This window comes from Phodopus roborovskii, unplaced genomic scaffold, assembly GCF_943737965.1.
Source record: "Phodopus roborovskii unplaced genomic scaffold, PHOROB, whole genome shotgun sequence".
NCBI lineage: Eukaryota > Metazoa > Chordata > Mammalia > Rodentia > Cricetidae > Phodopus > Phodopus roborovskii.
The window spans coordinates 13,783,728-13,801,177 of NW_026125444.1; the positions used below are offsets into that span (position 1 = coordinate 13,783,728).

Below are 17,450 nucleotides of genomic sequence, written 5' to 3' on the forward strand. Positions count from 1 at the left end.
TTCTAATTGTATCACAGATGAATGTTTACATTAAACTTGTATTGTGAGCTTATTAAATTTACTACTTAGTAACTGCTAAAGCTCCTATTTCTATGTACACAACCATGCTATCTGCAAATAAAAGTGTTATTCTTGCATTTCAAGAGGGATACTCAATGATTATTATTTTAAGTACAAGCTATAGAAACTAAAAGCATCAGAAATCACAGCTGCCAGGGATATAACTGTTAAACTAGATGGAGAACAATAGTATAATGGAGGAACACATTATAATAGTTTAAAAACTCTTGTCTTACAGCAACTTATGATCAATTACTCTCACTGTGTTTGAATTCCTGGAAAATAGTACCATATCTTAACTGCCTGTCTACAACCCATAAACACATTAAGGTACTTTCCCAAAGAAGATACATAAAATAAATTATTCAAATACAACTAAAAATACCCCAATGTTGCCCACATGGTATATTTTTTTCTGAATGATTGTTGATAGACTATAAGAACCAATGAGAAAGCTTCAGTTTATTGAATGATGAGCTTATGTTCATCCCTGCCAAGCAAATACGACACAGGAGAAAACAGAGGATTCCCTATCAAGACACAGAGAAACACTTGCTCTTTTAGGTAATGTGGAAACAAATATAACAAAGGAGACTCGAGTGTCTACCTGTGCATTTCTTTATGTGACTGTTTCTCTTCCCATGTGATCCCAGTTTGCATCCGAAATTCTCCTCCCAAAATTCTGCAAACCACACATTTCTTCGATTATTGGCAAGAGTTCGGCTTCTAAAATATCGATCAAATCCTATGTTAGAGGAAAAAGGTATGATTTCAGTATTCATTCAAAACCAAAGCAAAATACCACCAGAACTTTGAAGAAGTGTTTCATCCAACAATATTTATAACATATTATATTTATGTGCGTGTTGTATTGCTATATAATACATGTATAACATATATACACATATATGTGTGCATGTATATATTTACATATATACATGTTTATATATCATTAATAAATAATTCTTTTCTTTCTCTCCAAATATGAATTGACACTCCAGGCTGTCCTATATCTAAAGCCACTACAATCTGTACTATTTTCAGCTAATTCAATAAGGCAATCAGAACTGATACAATCATATAGAGTCATGGCTAAGTAGTCTAAATTTTTAGTTTTCTCAGGTAACCACTTCGTTTAAGGGAAGACATCCAGAAACAATGCTTTACTCCAGAGGATAATATGAAAGATAGGAATTTGGGTCATTGTTAAGAATATTGGGAGGATATTTGGGAAACAAACTTATCCATCTTTAAGGTTTCCTCCCAATTTTCTGTTTCATTTATTTTTCCATAGGTCAATTAATATAATATATTCAGTGTTTTAATCAAACTCTTTCCCTCCAACAGTCTATAACCCTCATAAATGTTCACAAGTGCACGAAAATGAACTATATTAACTAGCATCATGGAAATGTCTAATTTTAATAATAGTGCTCTTTCACAAGGAAAATAATCTTTAAAGTATACTTTTTAGCATTCAATTGTTGCATAGTGGCAATGACTGCTGTGCCAAAAGAGGTGTATCTTCCATTCAGAATCATCAATGAGTATAACTCAGATTCGAATTATAAATTGTTAACTTCGAATGTTTCAAAGTTATTTTTCTTCAGTGTTGCAGATTAAATCCAGAGATATAAGAACCCTAACCAAATGCTTGACTACTGAGCAATGTCCCCAGCCTGCATCTGAAATTTGATTTGACTGAAATGAAAGAAAGTATCCTTATTGCATCCTTACCATCAATTGATGCTCTTTTGGGCAAAATTGTCACGGCCCCTTCTGCGATCTCCTCTTGCTGATAGACAGGTGCTATTTTGGATCCCCAACTATCTGAGCCAATCCAAAGAAAATGCCCACTTTGGTTTAATTTTTTTGCTGCTTCCAATATCCTCCTGTAGGAACAAAATGAAATAAATATATGCCATTTTCTGAGAAGCACTACAATTTAGAACCTCATAACACCAGTGCTGAGGACTGAGTGTGTCCTCCAAACTCCATGTATCATGGAAACGTAATTTTCCAACTCATATGTAATGGTTTGGTGTGGGATTCTTGGGGGGGTGATCAGGTTTGAGTAAGTCAGGAGTATGGGTCTCAGGATGACATGAATGTCCTTCTGAGGTGAGAAGCAAAGCCTAGAGTAAGACGCTTCTCTGACTTGCCATATGATGCCCTCCATGTTTTCGCCCAGAAAACCAGTCCTCAAAAGCTTCCCAGAAGCAGCTAGACCCATACTCTTAGGTCTCCAGAGCCAAGAGCCAAACAAGTTTTTTTTTTTTTTTTTTTTTTTTTTTTCTTTATCAATTTCCAAGTTTGAAGTATTCAGCAATACCAACAAAAAGTGAAACCAACACAACCAGTTTGATGAAGTTAAAAACACTCAGTAGGTCATTGTTAAACAATTAGTCAATCATTCTAATTGCTTGAGTCTGCTCTTCTAAAGGAAATACAGCTGAGACTCCAGCATGTGTTAATTGGACTAATCCTTAACCTGTTCTCACACTCTGTCCGGCATTCTGATTTAACTCATCTCATTGGATTCCAGGTTTTCCTCTGTAGGCGTGGCCGACACAGAAATGAGAAGGGCTGGAACCCAGCAATTCTGGTGAATCTCATACGCTCTTTACACTGTTCATAAGAGATGGGGGGAAAGGATGCATAGCATAAATCTTGATCCTGCAAGAAAGTAATCACCTGATGTCATCCTCGTTGGCAAACATAATCACTGCGCGGGCATTAGGCGTTTCCAGCAGGCGTTTGATAATTTTTTCAAATTCTCCAGGTCGTGGTTCACGCGGGATTTTCTGTGATTGAGCAATGCAAACACCACCTGTTTGGGGCAGAGGAAATAAGTCGTTTCAGAGAAAGCACTTATTTAATTTAAACTTAATGAGGTTAATTGCATTGTTAAAGCACATGATTTACTACAAAATATTGTTTTTCAAACTAGTTGCCATTCTGGCCTATTGAAAGTAATTAGGTCTGTTTTTAAAATAATATATGTACTAAGTAAATAACAACAATATGGGTTTGGATTCCTTCCACAAACCTAAACATTTTTGTTGGTTTTCGTGGTGGTGATTTTGAAGGTTTAGAGTAGTACCTGTCTATGACCTGTGAGAAGGTCCTGGGGATGGAAAGGAAAGGGGACACTTTGCATTTATTTATTATAAAACTAAATGTGAATGATAAAATACATCTGACTATATATTGTATGTGAGGCGACTATGGAATAGGAAGACCCCTTTTCTGCTTTTCCATACTAGATCTCATTTGAACTTACTTTTCTTCTGCTGCTCATATCATTTCTTCACACTCCAGCAGAATATGTTGTGAGACTAAGAGTCTACAAGGCTATCCAACAAATCTCAAAAATTCAAGCCCTTGCTGAGATAGGCTTCCATCTTACAAAAAAAATTATTTTAGCCAAAACAAAGGGACAGAGGGAGGGAAAGGAAAGAAGGAAGGACCCAGGACTCTTCCTTCAACATTTTCTAAAATAATGAGAAGCCAAAGAAAATTTAGACAAGGCTCTGCTTTCGAGACTAGATAGGGTTAGAAGAAAGAGTTTTGTTTTTGTTTTCCTAATTGCAGTGGATCAGAGACAAAACATATTCTAACACAGAGAAAACAGAATTAGCTTTAGGTTTTATTGCACTGCATCGTGAATGGACTTTTTTTGAGTCAGTAGAGAATGAAGTTGATATTTGTGACACTGCTTCAGTAGGCAAAGATATTTTCATTCCCCCAAACTAACAATAACCAGTCACTTAACAATTATTGGCTGCCATTATATATCATGCATTAAATCCTGCAAAGTCTGTCTAATCTAGAAAATACCATCTAATCTGGAGACAGATACTGTAGTAAATATGTAATATGTAATAAACTGGAGATTTACAAAAACACATCATGTCATGGGAACAAAGAGGAAAGAAAATGAGAGCTTGTTAAAGCCAGATTTTAAAGAACATGCTTTCACACTCACACACTCCTATGTGAGGGAAAGTGAGAGACTCATAATAGAGTACAAGGTGTGAAAGAGCCTATTCTAATGTGAGCCTAGAGTATAAACATATTAAAGTTGAAGTTGAAAAGAATGGCCAGGATCAAGAACACATTTTGGGATCGTCAAGGACTGTATATAAAATATCCATGCATTGAAACTCAATCTCTAGTATGATGGTATTGAGACAAAGTCATTGGGAAGAAACTGGGTAACAAAGATTGAGCCTTTATGAACTGAATTAGTATTCTTTCTTAAAAAAGAGAAAGGGAAGAGATGGAGAGAAGGAGGGAGGGAGGAAGGAAGGAAGGAAGAAAGGAAGAAGGGAGAGAGGGAGGAAAGAAAGAAGGAAAGTAAAAAGAAAACAGAGAAAGGGGAAGAGAAAGGGGCTGGAGAGGAGACCAGATAACTCTTTTACACTACAGACCATCAGAGAATACAGTAAAATATTCAGTTGTTTTTTGAACCTAGAAATGAGCCATCAGAAGAATCCATCCATTCTGGCACTCTGATCTGAGACTTCTAGCCTCCAGAAATGTGAGGAATAAATTTCATTGTTTATAAGCCACCAGCATATTATAATCTATTACAGCAGCGTGACTGAACTAAGACATTACATACTTTAGAGTTTATCCTGAAAAAAAAAAATCCATTTAAAGTTAACAATACAGAAAGAGATAAGCTTTCATTTAGGGAAGAAAATTGAACCTAGCAACAGACAACTGGTTGAATATGTGTAATCAGACCTAATGTGTACAGCAGGAATGGATGAGTAAATAATAATTGTTCTTCTTCTCCTATTTTTTTTAATTTAATTTATTATTTGACATGTCGATCCCAGTTCCCTCCCCCTCCCTCCCTTCCTGCCTTCTTCCCTTCCTCCCTCCCTTTTACAAGCTCTGTCCTCTCACATGCACCCTAACCACCCTCCCCTCCCATCCCCCCACCCCAATTCCATATGTAGGAGAATGCCATCCAGTTGGGGTCATGTAGATCTGACAGGTCCTGTGAAGTAGGGACCAGGGCTTCTCTCCTGTCTCTAGATTAAGGCAGTTAAGCCTTCCATGGGGGATGTATTCGCAAGGTCCTTTTGTGCACCAGGGATACATCCTGGCTCTACTGTCTGAGGTCCCTTAGACTGCTCAGTCCTTCTGGCTGAGACCCATATTCAGGGGGGCCTGAGTCACTCCCATGGTGGCATCCCAGCTATCAGTCTGGGGGCCTGTTAGCTCCTCCTTCAGGTCAGCTGTCTCTATGTATTTCTGCAACCTGGTCTTTTCCTCTCCATCTGCATCTGAGTTCTAGTTTGACTCGGTGTTTATGTATGGGTGTTTGCTCCTGTTTCCAACAGGTATTAGATGAGGGCTCCATGGAGAAGTTAGTTGTTGATCTCACTATCCAGGAAGGTCATTTATGGTAGCCTTTCCATGGAAGCTCAAATTGTTAGTGGGCGGCAGTCTTGTAGTTCTCTAGACCTTTCTTTGGTTTCAATTTTCTCTTCAAACCAATATTGGTTCCATCTTTTATGTTCTCTCTCTATATCTCTCTTTGTCTCTGTCTCTGTCTCTCTCTCTCTCTTTCCTGTCTTCTAATCCTACCCTGACTCAATCTTCCTAGTCTCATGTGTTTTCCTCTCCTCCCCCTTGCTTTCTCCTACCTCTCTCTCCATTCACTGCCCCCCCCTTCCCCTGTGCTCTAGGGGACTTGTCCCTTCTCGCTTTTGTGAGGGACTTTATATGAATCTCTTAGAATACATCTTGTATCCTAGTTCCTCTGGTGGTAGGCTGCTGATCCTTTGCTCTAAGTATAAAATCCATATATGAGTGAGTACATACTGTGTTCCTCTTTTTGTGACTGGGTTACCTCATTCAGGATGGTTTCTTTAAGTGTCATCCACTTGCCTGCGAATTTCAAGATACCATTATTTTTTTTCTGCAGAGTAGTATTCCATTGTGTAAATGTGCCACATCTTCATTATCCATTCTTCAATTGAGGGGCATCTAATTTGCTTCCAGGTTCTTGCTATTACAAATAGTGCTGCTATGAACATAATTGAACAGATGTCTTTGTTGCATGGATGTGGATCATTTGGGCATATGCTTAAGAGGGGGATTGCTGGGTCCTGTGGTAAACTAATTCCCATTTTCCTGAGGATCCGCCATACTGATCTCCAAAATGGCTGTACGAGTTTGCACTCCCACCAGCAGTGGAAGAGTGTTCCCCTTTCTCCACATCCTCTCTAGCATAAGTTGTCATTGGTGTTTCTAATTTTAGCCATTCTTATAGGAGTAAGATGGTATCTCATCAAAGTTGTTTTGATTTGCTTTCCCTGATAGCTAAGGATGTTGAGCACTTTCTTAAGTGTCTTTCAGCCTTTTTGATTTCCTCTGTTGAGAATTCTCTCTTCAGTTCTGTACCCCATTTTTAAAAGGGTTATTTGGTGTTTTCTTGACTAGTTTCTTGAGTTCTTTGAATATTTTGGAGACCAGCCCTTTGTCATACGTAGGATTGGTGAAAATCTTTTCCCTGTCTATGGGCTGCCGTTTGGTCTTGTCTACTGTGCCCTTTGCCTTACAGAAGCTTCTAAGTTTGAAGAGGTCTCATTTATTAATTGTTGCTCTCAGTGTCTGTTCCCCTGGAGTTATGTTCAGGAATCGATCTCCTATACCAATTTGTTCAAAGTTACCAACATCAAACTGAATGGAGAGAAACTTAAGCCAATTCCTCTAAAATCAGGAACAAGACAAGGCTGCCCTCTCTCTCCATATCTCTTCAATATCGTACCTGAAGTTCTAGCTAAAGCTATAAGACAACAAAAGGCAAGGAAGAAGTCAAACTGTCTCTATTTACAGATGATTTTTCTTCTTATATGTTTTAAAATATTAAAAATCACTCTGTAGTTGAAATGTACTTACTAACCTTATGTTATAATCTCCAGAGATAGAACTGTTCACAGCCATGCTGCTTCCTATACTTAGCTACTAATATACCAGTAAGAGTTACAGTGATCAATTCATTACATAGCAAATGTTATGCCATATTTAAAAATATGTAGTGTAAGGAATGAGGATACAATGGCCAATAAAATGGACATGGGCTCTGCCTTCATAGAATTTAGAAATATAAGTAAATCAGGCTTCATGTAAACAGTAAGTTTATAAGTATGAATTATTACAAGCCCTATTAAGAAGAACAAGGGTATTTAGTCAGTGGTCAGGAATGGCTACTCTGAAGTGGTATAATTTAGTTGGCCTCAAAAGGATGAAACACATGTAGAGGACAGTATAGGAAATGCCAGGAAAGAGCTGGTAGAGCCATGTAAGGGGTAGAGAAATCCTCAATGGCCCATAGAAAACACTGGCTGTCTGAACATGGCATTTCATGAATGAAAATGGATGAGGACTACGGGTGTCAAGGGAGACTGTGAGTGTAAAGAATGGAAGCAGAAATCCCACTGCAAAGGTTATCTATCAGCATGCATGGTGGAGAACAATGAATAAGACAATACCACCAGAGGTACGAAGAACAGACAGAGCTCTGCTGGAAGTCCTCAGCTAGAATCAGTGATGCTTCATGTTGATTTGACATAAATAAGGAAGCAACAGGCAGCCGCCAAATAAGTGTACTTGCGTGGATTTAGTCATGGTGACCAGTTTTGTGGAGACATGATTAAAAAAACAGATAATACAAGAGGTATGTGAGGGTGGTTATTGGAGGCAGGTGTCTTGAGAATACTGTAGTAGGAATATCCGTCAGGCTAAAAAGCATGTTTTTGGAGCTATGGAGAGGTAAAGGGAAATGCGGCTACCACTCTGCCAGGTGTTGAGAGTGAGGATTGATATTTACATGAGCAGAAAGAAGGAAGGTAAGGGAGATCCGACCAAATCACATGCTCTGGATAGGGATCCAATGAGAGGCTGGGAACAATGATCACGACTTGAAGAAAAATTTTGGAATCAAGGCTGGAAGAATGCTGAGAACTATAATTTCTTTAAAAAATCAACAATGGCTGAATGATAACATAAGGTAACTGCCAAAGTGCAACATGAAACTGACAACTCATAGAGGAACAATGGATGTTTCAGATCACGGTTGCCTTTTTAATTAAATTACCATGATGAGTTAAGTACCAGTTAAGCATTAAACCTGCTATATCCCGGGCGGGGCATCACTCTGAGACTAACTCCAGAGTCAGAAGAAGTGGCAGCTGGAATTTTTTCATTATAATTATTTCAGGTGAATCATTCTTCACGTACAGCTTAGTCTGAACTCAGAGGCTGACTTATTCATTGAGGACCTGGTAGATGTTTTTATTTATAAACTTCTGGTATCAGTAGGGTGCGTTTTAACAAAGGATATAACAACTTCACTTTCTTTCAAATTACTTCCCCTCCCTTTAAACTTGTCAGTCTGGCCAATTTGTTCTGTGGCGGCTACATACTTAATCTATTTCAGCCGGACCCATTCCTTTGGAGAAAATCCACTGGACACGACATGCTGATATTTTATTAAGTCATACAGTGACTGCTTCTCCAGTGATTTGCATTAGAAGATTAGAATATCTTCTTTCGCCTTGAAACTCATTCACACTTTCTGCTTCCACATCATTCAAAAAGATAGACAGTTAATCCATTCATAAGCTGTGGCCTGCTCTATTGCAGGAGCCATATAGGCATTCAAAGATTGCCTGTACTCAGCAATTTCATCAGTTAGCTGAGAGACAAGGTGTGCATCTGAGAGCAGACAAGAGTGTAACACTGGAGAACAACGAAAGATAGCACAGGAAATCCATCAAAACACAGAAATAAATGGCAAACAAGCCATGGTCCCAGATGATCCACTGATTTCATATTAAAATCAATCATTTGAAAAGTTGGAATTTATTTAAAAATAAAGTGAAATTCAGCCAAATATTCAGTCCTAATGCAAAAGAAACATTCATTCCCCGCATAACACTAAATAACGTATTTTTACTTCCAAAATAAACTGCCTCAGTTTAAGCGCCTAGGAGGAAGAAATGGCAATTGTCTTCAGGGAATCTATGCTCTGATATCTCACTCTGGGGAGTTACTGACAGAACATGATTCCAAGGGTACTAACTTTCCTTTCCCACAGCACCCAGAGCCTCAAGGGTGGCATACAGCCCTCCCCAATAAAAAAGCATTACACAGGAATCGATAATTATTTGTCCAGCATCCCTTGACTGGCTTGTTTCCACTTGTGTAATTTTTCCGTGTTTCATTACAGATCGCACACTGTGCAAGCACACTGTTAGTCATCATTCCTTTCCATCTCATTCGCTCTGTGATTCCATCACCACACCCAACAGCAGCGCCCCAAGGGTGTTACTATCACTACTTTCTTGACACTGAAACAGAAGCAAGGGCATCAGTTGACTGCTGAAAACTGAAGTGCCAGCTCACAGCCAAACAACAGAAGTGTAGACTATCCCCTCACCGTGTCCATCCTTGATTGACTATACCTGTAGCATAATGGTTTGGTGGCTGAGGATCACAGATGAGTACGATAAAGCAAACTTAAAGACTCATTTTAAAAACCCAGCAGGTTATTCCTGTTAAATCTGATTGACAGCTGCACAAAAACAGCACTTCTATTGAGTATTAAGACCTTAATTAGAATAGTTAGAACTCTGAAAGCTTTTAGAACTGACTTAAACTTTATATATAGTCATTCTATCCTCAGTACTTCCCAATCATTTCTGAAAATGTGCATCCTCGGAAGACTTTCCTGGGCCCGTTGTCTCCTATCTCATTTTTTTGTACTGTAACCACTAAAGTGATTATAATGCTTATGTTTTTATTTCTCTCTCCTTCCAGTAGAATACTACAACCACTGAATTCTGCCCCTTCCACTCATCACAATAATCCCTATACCTACACCTTGCTTAGTGCATAGAAATTTCAATGGAAAGGCATTAGATGAATACATCTAAGGTCTGTGATTGACAGTTTTAAGATAGGGAAATAGATAGAGACAGTTCTGCTTTCATAAGCCCGTCTCCTAGGCCAAGAAATGATTGGATAACATGTAAATACATGGTCAAAATGGGGCTCAATAATAGAAGTAAAAATAAAATAATAGGGATGATAGTAATGCAGAGGACCTTACCACTGAAATAGACTCTGCCTCCCCAAGTTGTTTGTACTGGGATATTGTGGACTAGAAAGCTACCTAGGATGTGGTTCAGTCATCTGTAGGGTGGCACTATAATTTGTTGTATTGTTACAAGAACAGACTTGTAAGCAATGCTATGGGTATTACTTATCAAAGAAGCTGGGACTCATGGATGAGTGGTCCAGCTATCTTGAGCCTGGGATATGGAAGTTCTGTCTGCATTGATTAAGTAGTACAGAGACAAAGTGGTATGTGAAAGAAAATGAAACTGCTGTCTGCAAACTTGAGAGTGGGTCTTGTGTGACCTTGATGAGGCGGTCATAACATCATCCAAGGACATTGGAAAAGCCCAATAAGAAGGTTAGAGTTCTTGAAAGTGGAGCACATTAGCACTTTCAATACTCCTCTTCATCAAACAGTCAAGTACCATCATCCACATCAAGAGGATGTCTGATGTTCAGATCTAAAACACAGAGTTTTTAACAGATCTTATTTTCCTACCATCCATCATTGCTACCATAAAAGTTCTGAGAAAAATGGCATTTGCTCACTTGCCTATACCAAGGAACAGAATGGGTATATTTCAGGAGAAGAAAGCAGGAGCAGGGAGGAAGGGCGGGGAGGAGAGGGGAATGAAGGGGAGAGGAGGGTAGAAGCTGGTGCAGAGGCCATGGAGGCGTGCTGCTTACTGGCTTGCTCCCCATGGCTTTCTCAGCCTCCTTTCTTATAGAACCCAGGACCATCAGCCTAGGAATGGCACTACACACAATGGGCTGCACCACACCTGCCTCCAATCAATCATCAGTTAAGAAGAATATATTCTATAGCCCTATCTTATGAAGGCATTTTCTCAACTGAAGTTCCCTTTTTCCAGATGGCTCTAGCTTGTGTCAAGTTGACCTAATACTAGGTGACAGAGTATATGAACCCTGCATGTTCTGCTGTATGCACTAACCCCACCTCTCTATTCAGTTTTATGTAATAAACACGCTGAGCTTCAGGTATGTTTGTGGCAGGAGAGCTGAGGCTTCTTCTATCTGACGGCTCAGACCACCCAACCATCACAGTAGAGTCCAACCCTGGAGCTGTGAAAAGGATGAGACAGCTCACTTTATGCATTGAGGGCCTCCAATGTACAGTAACTAGTTCAGGTTAAGGACTCAGATTCTGAGAAAACAATACAGCTGTTGGAAAAGTAGTGTGACAATCTACCACATCAGCCGAAGATCATTAAACCAAGTAGGAGCTGAGCATCAGAGAGAAAAGCTCCTTTTTTTGGTTCCTGTATTTTCATTGAGCCAGAGCAAAGATGGAGAAAAGGGCTCCTAAGACTCAACCAAAGTATACTGGATGAGTTTACTGTCACTTACTGTCATAAGATGTAAATGGGTTACTCCAGGTTACATATACACTCATATAAAAATTCAGAGAAATCTCAACTGGCACCACCCCTATAATAAGGCCATGAATGGCTCCAAGAATGAGCCCCTGGAGGTGATCTAAACCCAAGAGATCAGCCTCAAACACATATACATAGGAGCAACATTATATGGACTCTCTCTGTGTGTGTGTGTGTGTGTGTGTGTGTGTGTGTGTGTGTGTGTGTGCGTGCGTGTGCATGTGAATAATAATTAAAGAAGAGGTCATGAATTTTACAGGAAGTGGGGTCATGAGAGGAGTTGCAGAGGAAAGAGAGAAGGGTGTAAATTACATGAATTAAGTATACATGTAGGAAATTCTCAAAAGATAATTTTTAATTTAAATTTTAGAAAATTTGTAAATTAACAAAACAATGGTTTATGAAATTTATTGATGAAAGAAGAAATACTTGAATAAGAAAGTAAATCATAATCTCCAGAAAGTTTAAATCTGTGCGGGACTCTTTGTTTATTTAATACCAGCAATACTGGGTATAAAATATCATCCTACAGACCATTCACCAAGGTACATTAGCAAAGGCTTCCCCAGTTACTTGATAGCCATGCCCTACAACTATAGCAGAAAAGAAGTGGTCCTGGTTGAGAATCTGTGTGATGTATGATTTTTCTCAAGACAACTTTCTCGGGATGAGTCAAGTGACAAATGAAGATGTGTAAAAACCCAGTATTCCTATCCAGCCATTGCTCCTAAGTCCTTCCACAAAAAAAAAAAAAAAAAAAAAAAAAAATCCTCTAGAAACATTTCCAGCTTCTCGTCACATGGTTTCTCTAGAGAACAAATTAAAGACAACCCAGGGAGTGGAATGTGACACACATTCTACCCATATGTGGGGAGGATTCAACAATACTTTTGTTGTATTTTTAATATGCATTCATGAAATCATTTCATGACATTAGCAAAATTAAAGAAATGCTTGCTGTAGCTCATTAAAGAGTTAGAATCTGGAGTGTTGAGATAATACTACTTCAGATTAGGAGTCACAGAATTCAGACCTTCAAAATGGGTTTGAAAGATGTGTAATCTGCCCTTGCCTTACAGAAGACTCAGGAATGGTCAATGAAAAAAGGCAAAGTTGCTGAGTACTAGTGACAGGTCCCTAATACGACAGGGAATTATGAGGCAAGAATGACCTTTGGAACAAGCCACACAGGCCAGACTATTAAATCTTCATGTAAATTAAGGCAATTAATTTTATGGATCAACTTGACTAAGCCATTGGATGGCTAGACAGCTAGTTAGCCATTATTTGTGAGTATTCCTATGGGATTTGTGTAAAGCAGGTGATCTTCCCCAGTGTGAGCAGCCATCAGCCATCATCTGATCCATTGAGGGCCAGGATGCAATAAACATGTGGAGTAACGTGGAATTGATTTGCGTTGGCAGCTTGAACTGGAGTATTGGCCTTCTGCCCTGAGAACGTCTGGTTCTCAGGCCTTAGAGCTGCATCATAGCTTGCAGATTGAGAGCCTTCCCAGTTTATATGCCTATATAAACAAATGCCTGATCATAAATCCATTCAAGTATATGTACAAATGTAGGCTATTCTATTCCTCTGAAGGACAGGAGTCAATACAATTAATCATTGCATATAGACCATTCTGGAATGGATGAAGGTAGCTTTACACAAGCCAGCACTTGGAAGCCAAGGAAATCCCTCAAAGGACTGAAAGTTAGCAGCTTCTTGATTACAAAAATCTCTGAAGAAGGAACAAGAGGTCCCTTTTTGACTGGTGATCTTGAAAAGTATTTTATCACATATACAAATTAAAATGTAAATACAAATGAATGTGCTGTAGGGTTTTAAATTGTAGTATGTATCGAGTTATTACAAACTTTTACTGTTGAATGTTAAAATCTTCTTCTAAAGGAGAGATACTATACAAAGAAAGGCAATCTCAACAGAAAACACAAATTGAAATTGTAACCAGCAGAGATAAGAAATCATAAAACTCCAAGTATTTTGATAGAGAAATTTTGTTTTTAGAAATCAATCTGAAGGGATAAAGATTTGGTTTTAAATATTACTATTTTTTATAAAGACACACATCTCTATTAACTGTATATGGTGGGAAAACAACACCATAGTACCAAGTTCCAACTGTGATGGGAATAGAGGATTAACTTATTAAAATGAAATTACTTGCAAAGCCATGTGAAGAATACCAAATACAGTTTTTTAAAAAATAAAAACAACCCAACTACCATTGTGTTTCATTGTAACATAGCAAGTTAACTCATAATTTCTATCAAATTAAATCATAAAAATATGACCGAGTCTCTGATTGCACGACAGTTTAAGGCAGTGTCTCCTGTAGCCCAGGCTAGCCTTAAACTCATTACATAACCAAGAATGATCATCAACTTGTGATCCTTCTGCATCTGTCTTGTAAGTACTGGGATTATAGGCATGCACACTACCACCTAGCCTGATTACAAAACAAACATGCAAAGAAAACTATCACTTTATCAGTTGTTTAAAACGATATCAGTTTAAATTATTGGTTTGTATGTATAACAATAATAAATTATTGGTCATTACAAAGTATGCTCTAGTAATCTATAAAATATGATAGTTACTCAACTATTATTTATTTGCATGACTGACCCAAACATGGTACTCAGACTACTTTTTTTTTTCACTTTTTAACGACAATAAAAGCACATGAATTTTACACTAAATACCAATAGCATCATTTCATTCTATCTTTTTGCAGAGGTAAATAAAATAACAATTTGACATGCTATAATTGGTCCTTTAGTGGGAATTGTGGAAAATTCCTTCTAGGGTTCAAATAAGTGTAACCACACCTCTTGCAACAATATTTTCACCTCCTCATGTGATGTACAACTGGAACTTAGCAGGAAAGTGCACAGCATGAAGGAACTGGAGATTTGTCAGCTCAAAAGGCACTTGGTGAGAGAGAAAATTTATCTGGCACATCACTGTGAAAGAAGAGTGTTATCTGTACTAACAAGGATTAAAAGAGTAAAACTGCACTCACCCACATCTACTCTGCGTCTCTCTCTCCTCCTCCTTCTCTCTGTGCTATTCCCCCTTTCTCCTTCCTCCATGAAATTCTATGCTGGACTCTTGAATGGACCCTGCGAAACAGTGCTATCTATAGCAGAAGAGACTCTCTGTATAGACAGGGCATGAATTCAACATGACCATTCCCAGAAGTACACTGCAGGATAACAGTGGGGACACCATTAAAAAAAAAAAGCCCAAGGGGCCCTTCTACTGCGGTCTCTATATCTACCCGCAGTGAAGTCCAGTATGGAGGCAGACTGGAATGGATCAGGCTCCCAAAGACAGCATTTATACAAGGCCAGTGCTCATCTCAAGATAAAAAGTGCTACAGTGTCTACAAATCTCTTCCCTATGGTCAAACTCCATGGTGCTGAGTAAGTTACTGTGTGGAGGAATGGATGACAGAAGAAGGAAAATGAAAGAACAGACATCCAGATCTAAAGTTCTCACAGAAGTAGACCTCCTCTGTGAGGTCAAAACAAACAAAAGCATTTAACTGGGTTAAAATGAGTTCTGCTAATGTGCTGTGTGCATTCCTTTTTTTGTGGCAAATACTTTGAAAGAGTGTTTTCAAATTTTGGTTTTGCACTGTTCTTTTTTCCATTGTAAAGTAGGGCTTCAGACACTGAGGCCAACAATATGACAGGAAGGCCCCAGACTCCCTACATGCTCAAGTGCCCAATATGAACAGATCCAGGAAAGAAGAAGTTCACATTTTCCAGCCCATTGCCCAGGAAAATCATTATGCCAAAGACAGCACTGAATCAAAATGAACATTGCTTAAATTGCTTGCCCATTCTGGATTTAAAGAAGAAAAAATAAAACATTAGACTTTGCACTAAGTCCATTTCAGAATTAGTGACTTAGCTAAGAAACTCATTACATAATTCCATCAGGTGGGTTAGTAAAGGGGAAGGAAAACATTAATCATCTCTGTTCTTCCTCAGTAATTTAACAAATACTTTGTGCATGATATGCATCAGATATCCTTTGAGACAAGAGATAATACCAGTGAACAATATGCAAAATGCATCTAATATTACAGATTCCCCAGAAGAGAGTTACTAGGGGCTAGTAGAGCCTGATGCTCGTAGGCATCCATTGGATATGTGAGGTTCAAATAAATAAGCAAGGCACCCCACTTCATGATACCATGGACTGAACTATGCAAAAATAAGCATGCCCATGTCTTATAGTCATTTCAATCAAGACAAGGCAAAATACACGTGTGCGCACCCACACACATGCCCACACACACACACACACACACACACACACACACACACATGCCACTTAAGCTCTTCCCCAAATACCAAATAGGAAAATCAATAGCATCTCAGAAGAAGGATGAGGGATTACAAACCATGAGCAACCTGCATTAAGTTTCAGGATGAATTTTGCTATAGTTCTTAGCACAGCTCCATACTGGCTTTCGAACAGTGGTCTTTGTTCAAGAAAGTAATTTCAATAGATTCTCAAAGTAGTAGTGACACTCTCAATTTAATAAAGAAGGGATGACAATAGAGAAGACATTATCATTCTAGCTAAGCAGCTCTAAAAGCAGGGCTCCTTCTGTGACCAGTGCACAGCAGTGACAAAGGATATGGGACAAACATGGCAATACAACATGTAAGATTCTATCTTTCAAACAACTTTCAAGCACCTGGAAGACTGAGTCGGTAATGCCAAAACCATTTCCTTCAGCAGGAGTTGGTCTGTTATATAAGGGTTAAATACACAATTGTCTAGAAAATGTCTTGGTTTCCAAGCACACTAAGGGAGAAGAGTTTAAAGGAATGTATTAGATAACAAATGGCAATGCCATTCTGAAGGATTCTTGTTAAAAATAAGGCATGGACCAGATTATATCTAAAATAGACAGTAATTAGCAGCGTGAAATATAAGACATCCCACCCTAACATATTAACTGTAGTATTTTGTCCTTAAAAATGTTCATTTCAGAACAAACAGGAAAATGATGTATTTAAAAAGAAATTACTAGTTCATCACATTTTAACATCTCACTTTGCTTTTAGAACATCCCAGTGCTTCAAAGAAGTGGGTAGACATTAATTCTTTTACAAGAAACTGCACGAGACCACACAACTAGTTTTGTCAAATGCATACCTCACAAACTTCATCCTAATGGCTAAGTATAGGCACTGCACTCTGCTATTACCTCTCAATAATTGCCTGTGTGGCCATTGTATCTGTTTGATACATATAATTAAACACAGTATCAGTGGATAAGAGAATACAGTTAAAATGTGAATGCCAACATTTTGTAAGTTTAATGAAATGTTGTAGGTCTAGTTCAGTTTGAGAATTCACATTCGCCAAAAGTTCAGCAAAGAATATTTTTCAGGTACCCTCCCCACAAGTTCAAGTATACTTGTCATCACATTAACTGAGCTCTTCGTAAACTCTGAGCCCTGTTCTGGAATCTGACATTTAAAAGGTGAATAGGGTGCATCCTCTGGTCTTCAGGAGCTCTTAATGAACAATAAAATATGCAAACAAGTACAGTGTTTGGCGACTTATTGTAAGAAGTTCTTACTACAGTACTATAGTGGCATCTTATTCCCAGTGGACATGGCTTCACATGTGCAGATGTGACCCCTTATAAGGAAAAAGAGGGGCTGGTTTGTGCTATCTTGGGTTGTGGTTGGAGCATCCTGAAGGGCAGAGACTGCATCTTCAGGAGCAGGAAGACTACAGAAGTTATTTACCATAATTGTATATTTGTAGATGTCTGTACACCATCTGGGTATTTGTGGA

The 17,450-nt window shown here is 38.5% G+C and overlaps 1 protein-coding gene across 5 annotated transcripts in view; it reads right to left on the minus strand.

The window, feature by feature from the left end:
- Positions 1-17,450, minus strand: part of Grm8 (glutamate metabotropic receptor 8) — a 764,803-nt gene that overhangs the window by 413,282 nt on the left and 334,071 nt on the right. For all 5 annotated transcript variants that reach the window (XM_051175782.1, XM_051175781.1, XM_051175780.1 and 2 more), the window contains exons 4-6: positions 2,755-2,890; positions 1,798-1,952; positions 668-805 (exon numbers count right to left, since the gene is read on the minus strand). In XM_051175782.1, coding sequence (XP_051031739.1) covers positions 668-805; positions 1,798-1,952; positions 2,755-2,890 — 429 coding nt within the window. The remainder of the gene's footprint in view (positions 1-667; positions 806-1,797; positions 1,953-2,754; positions 2,891-17,450) is intronic.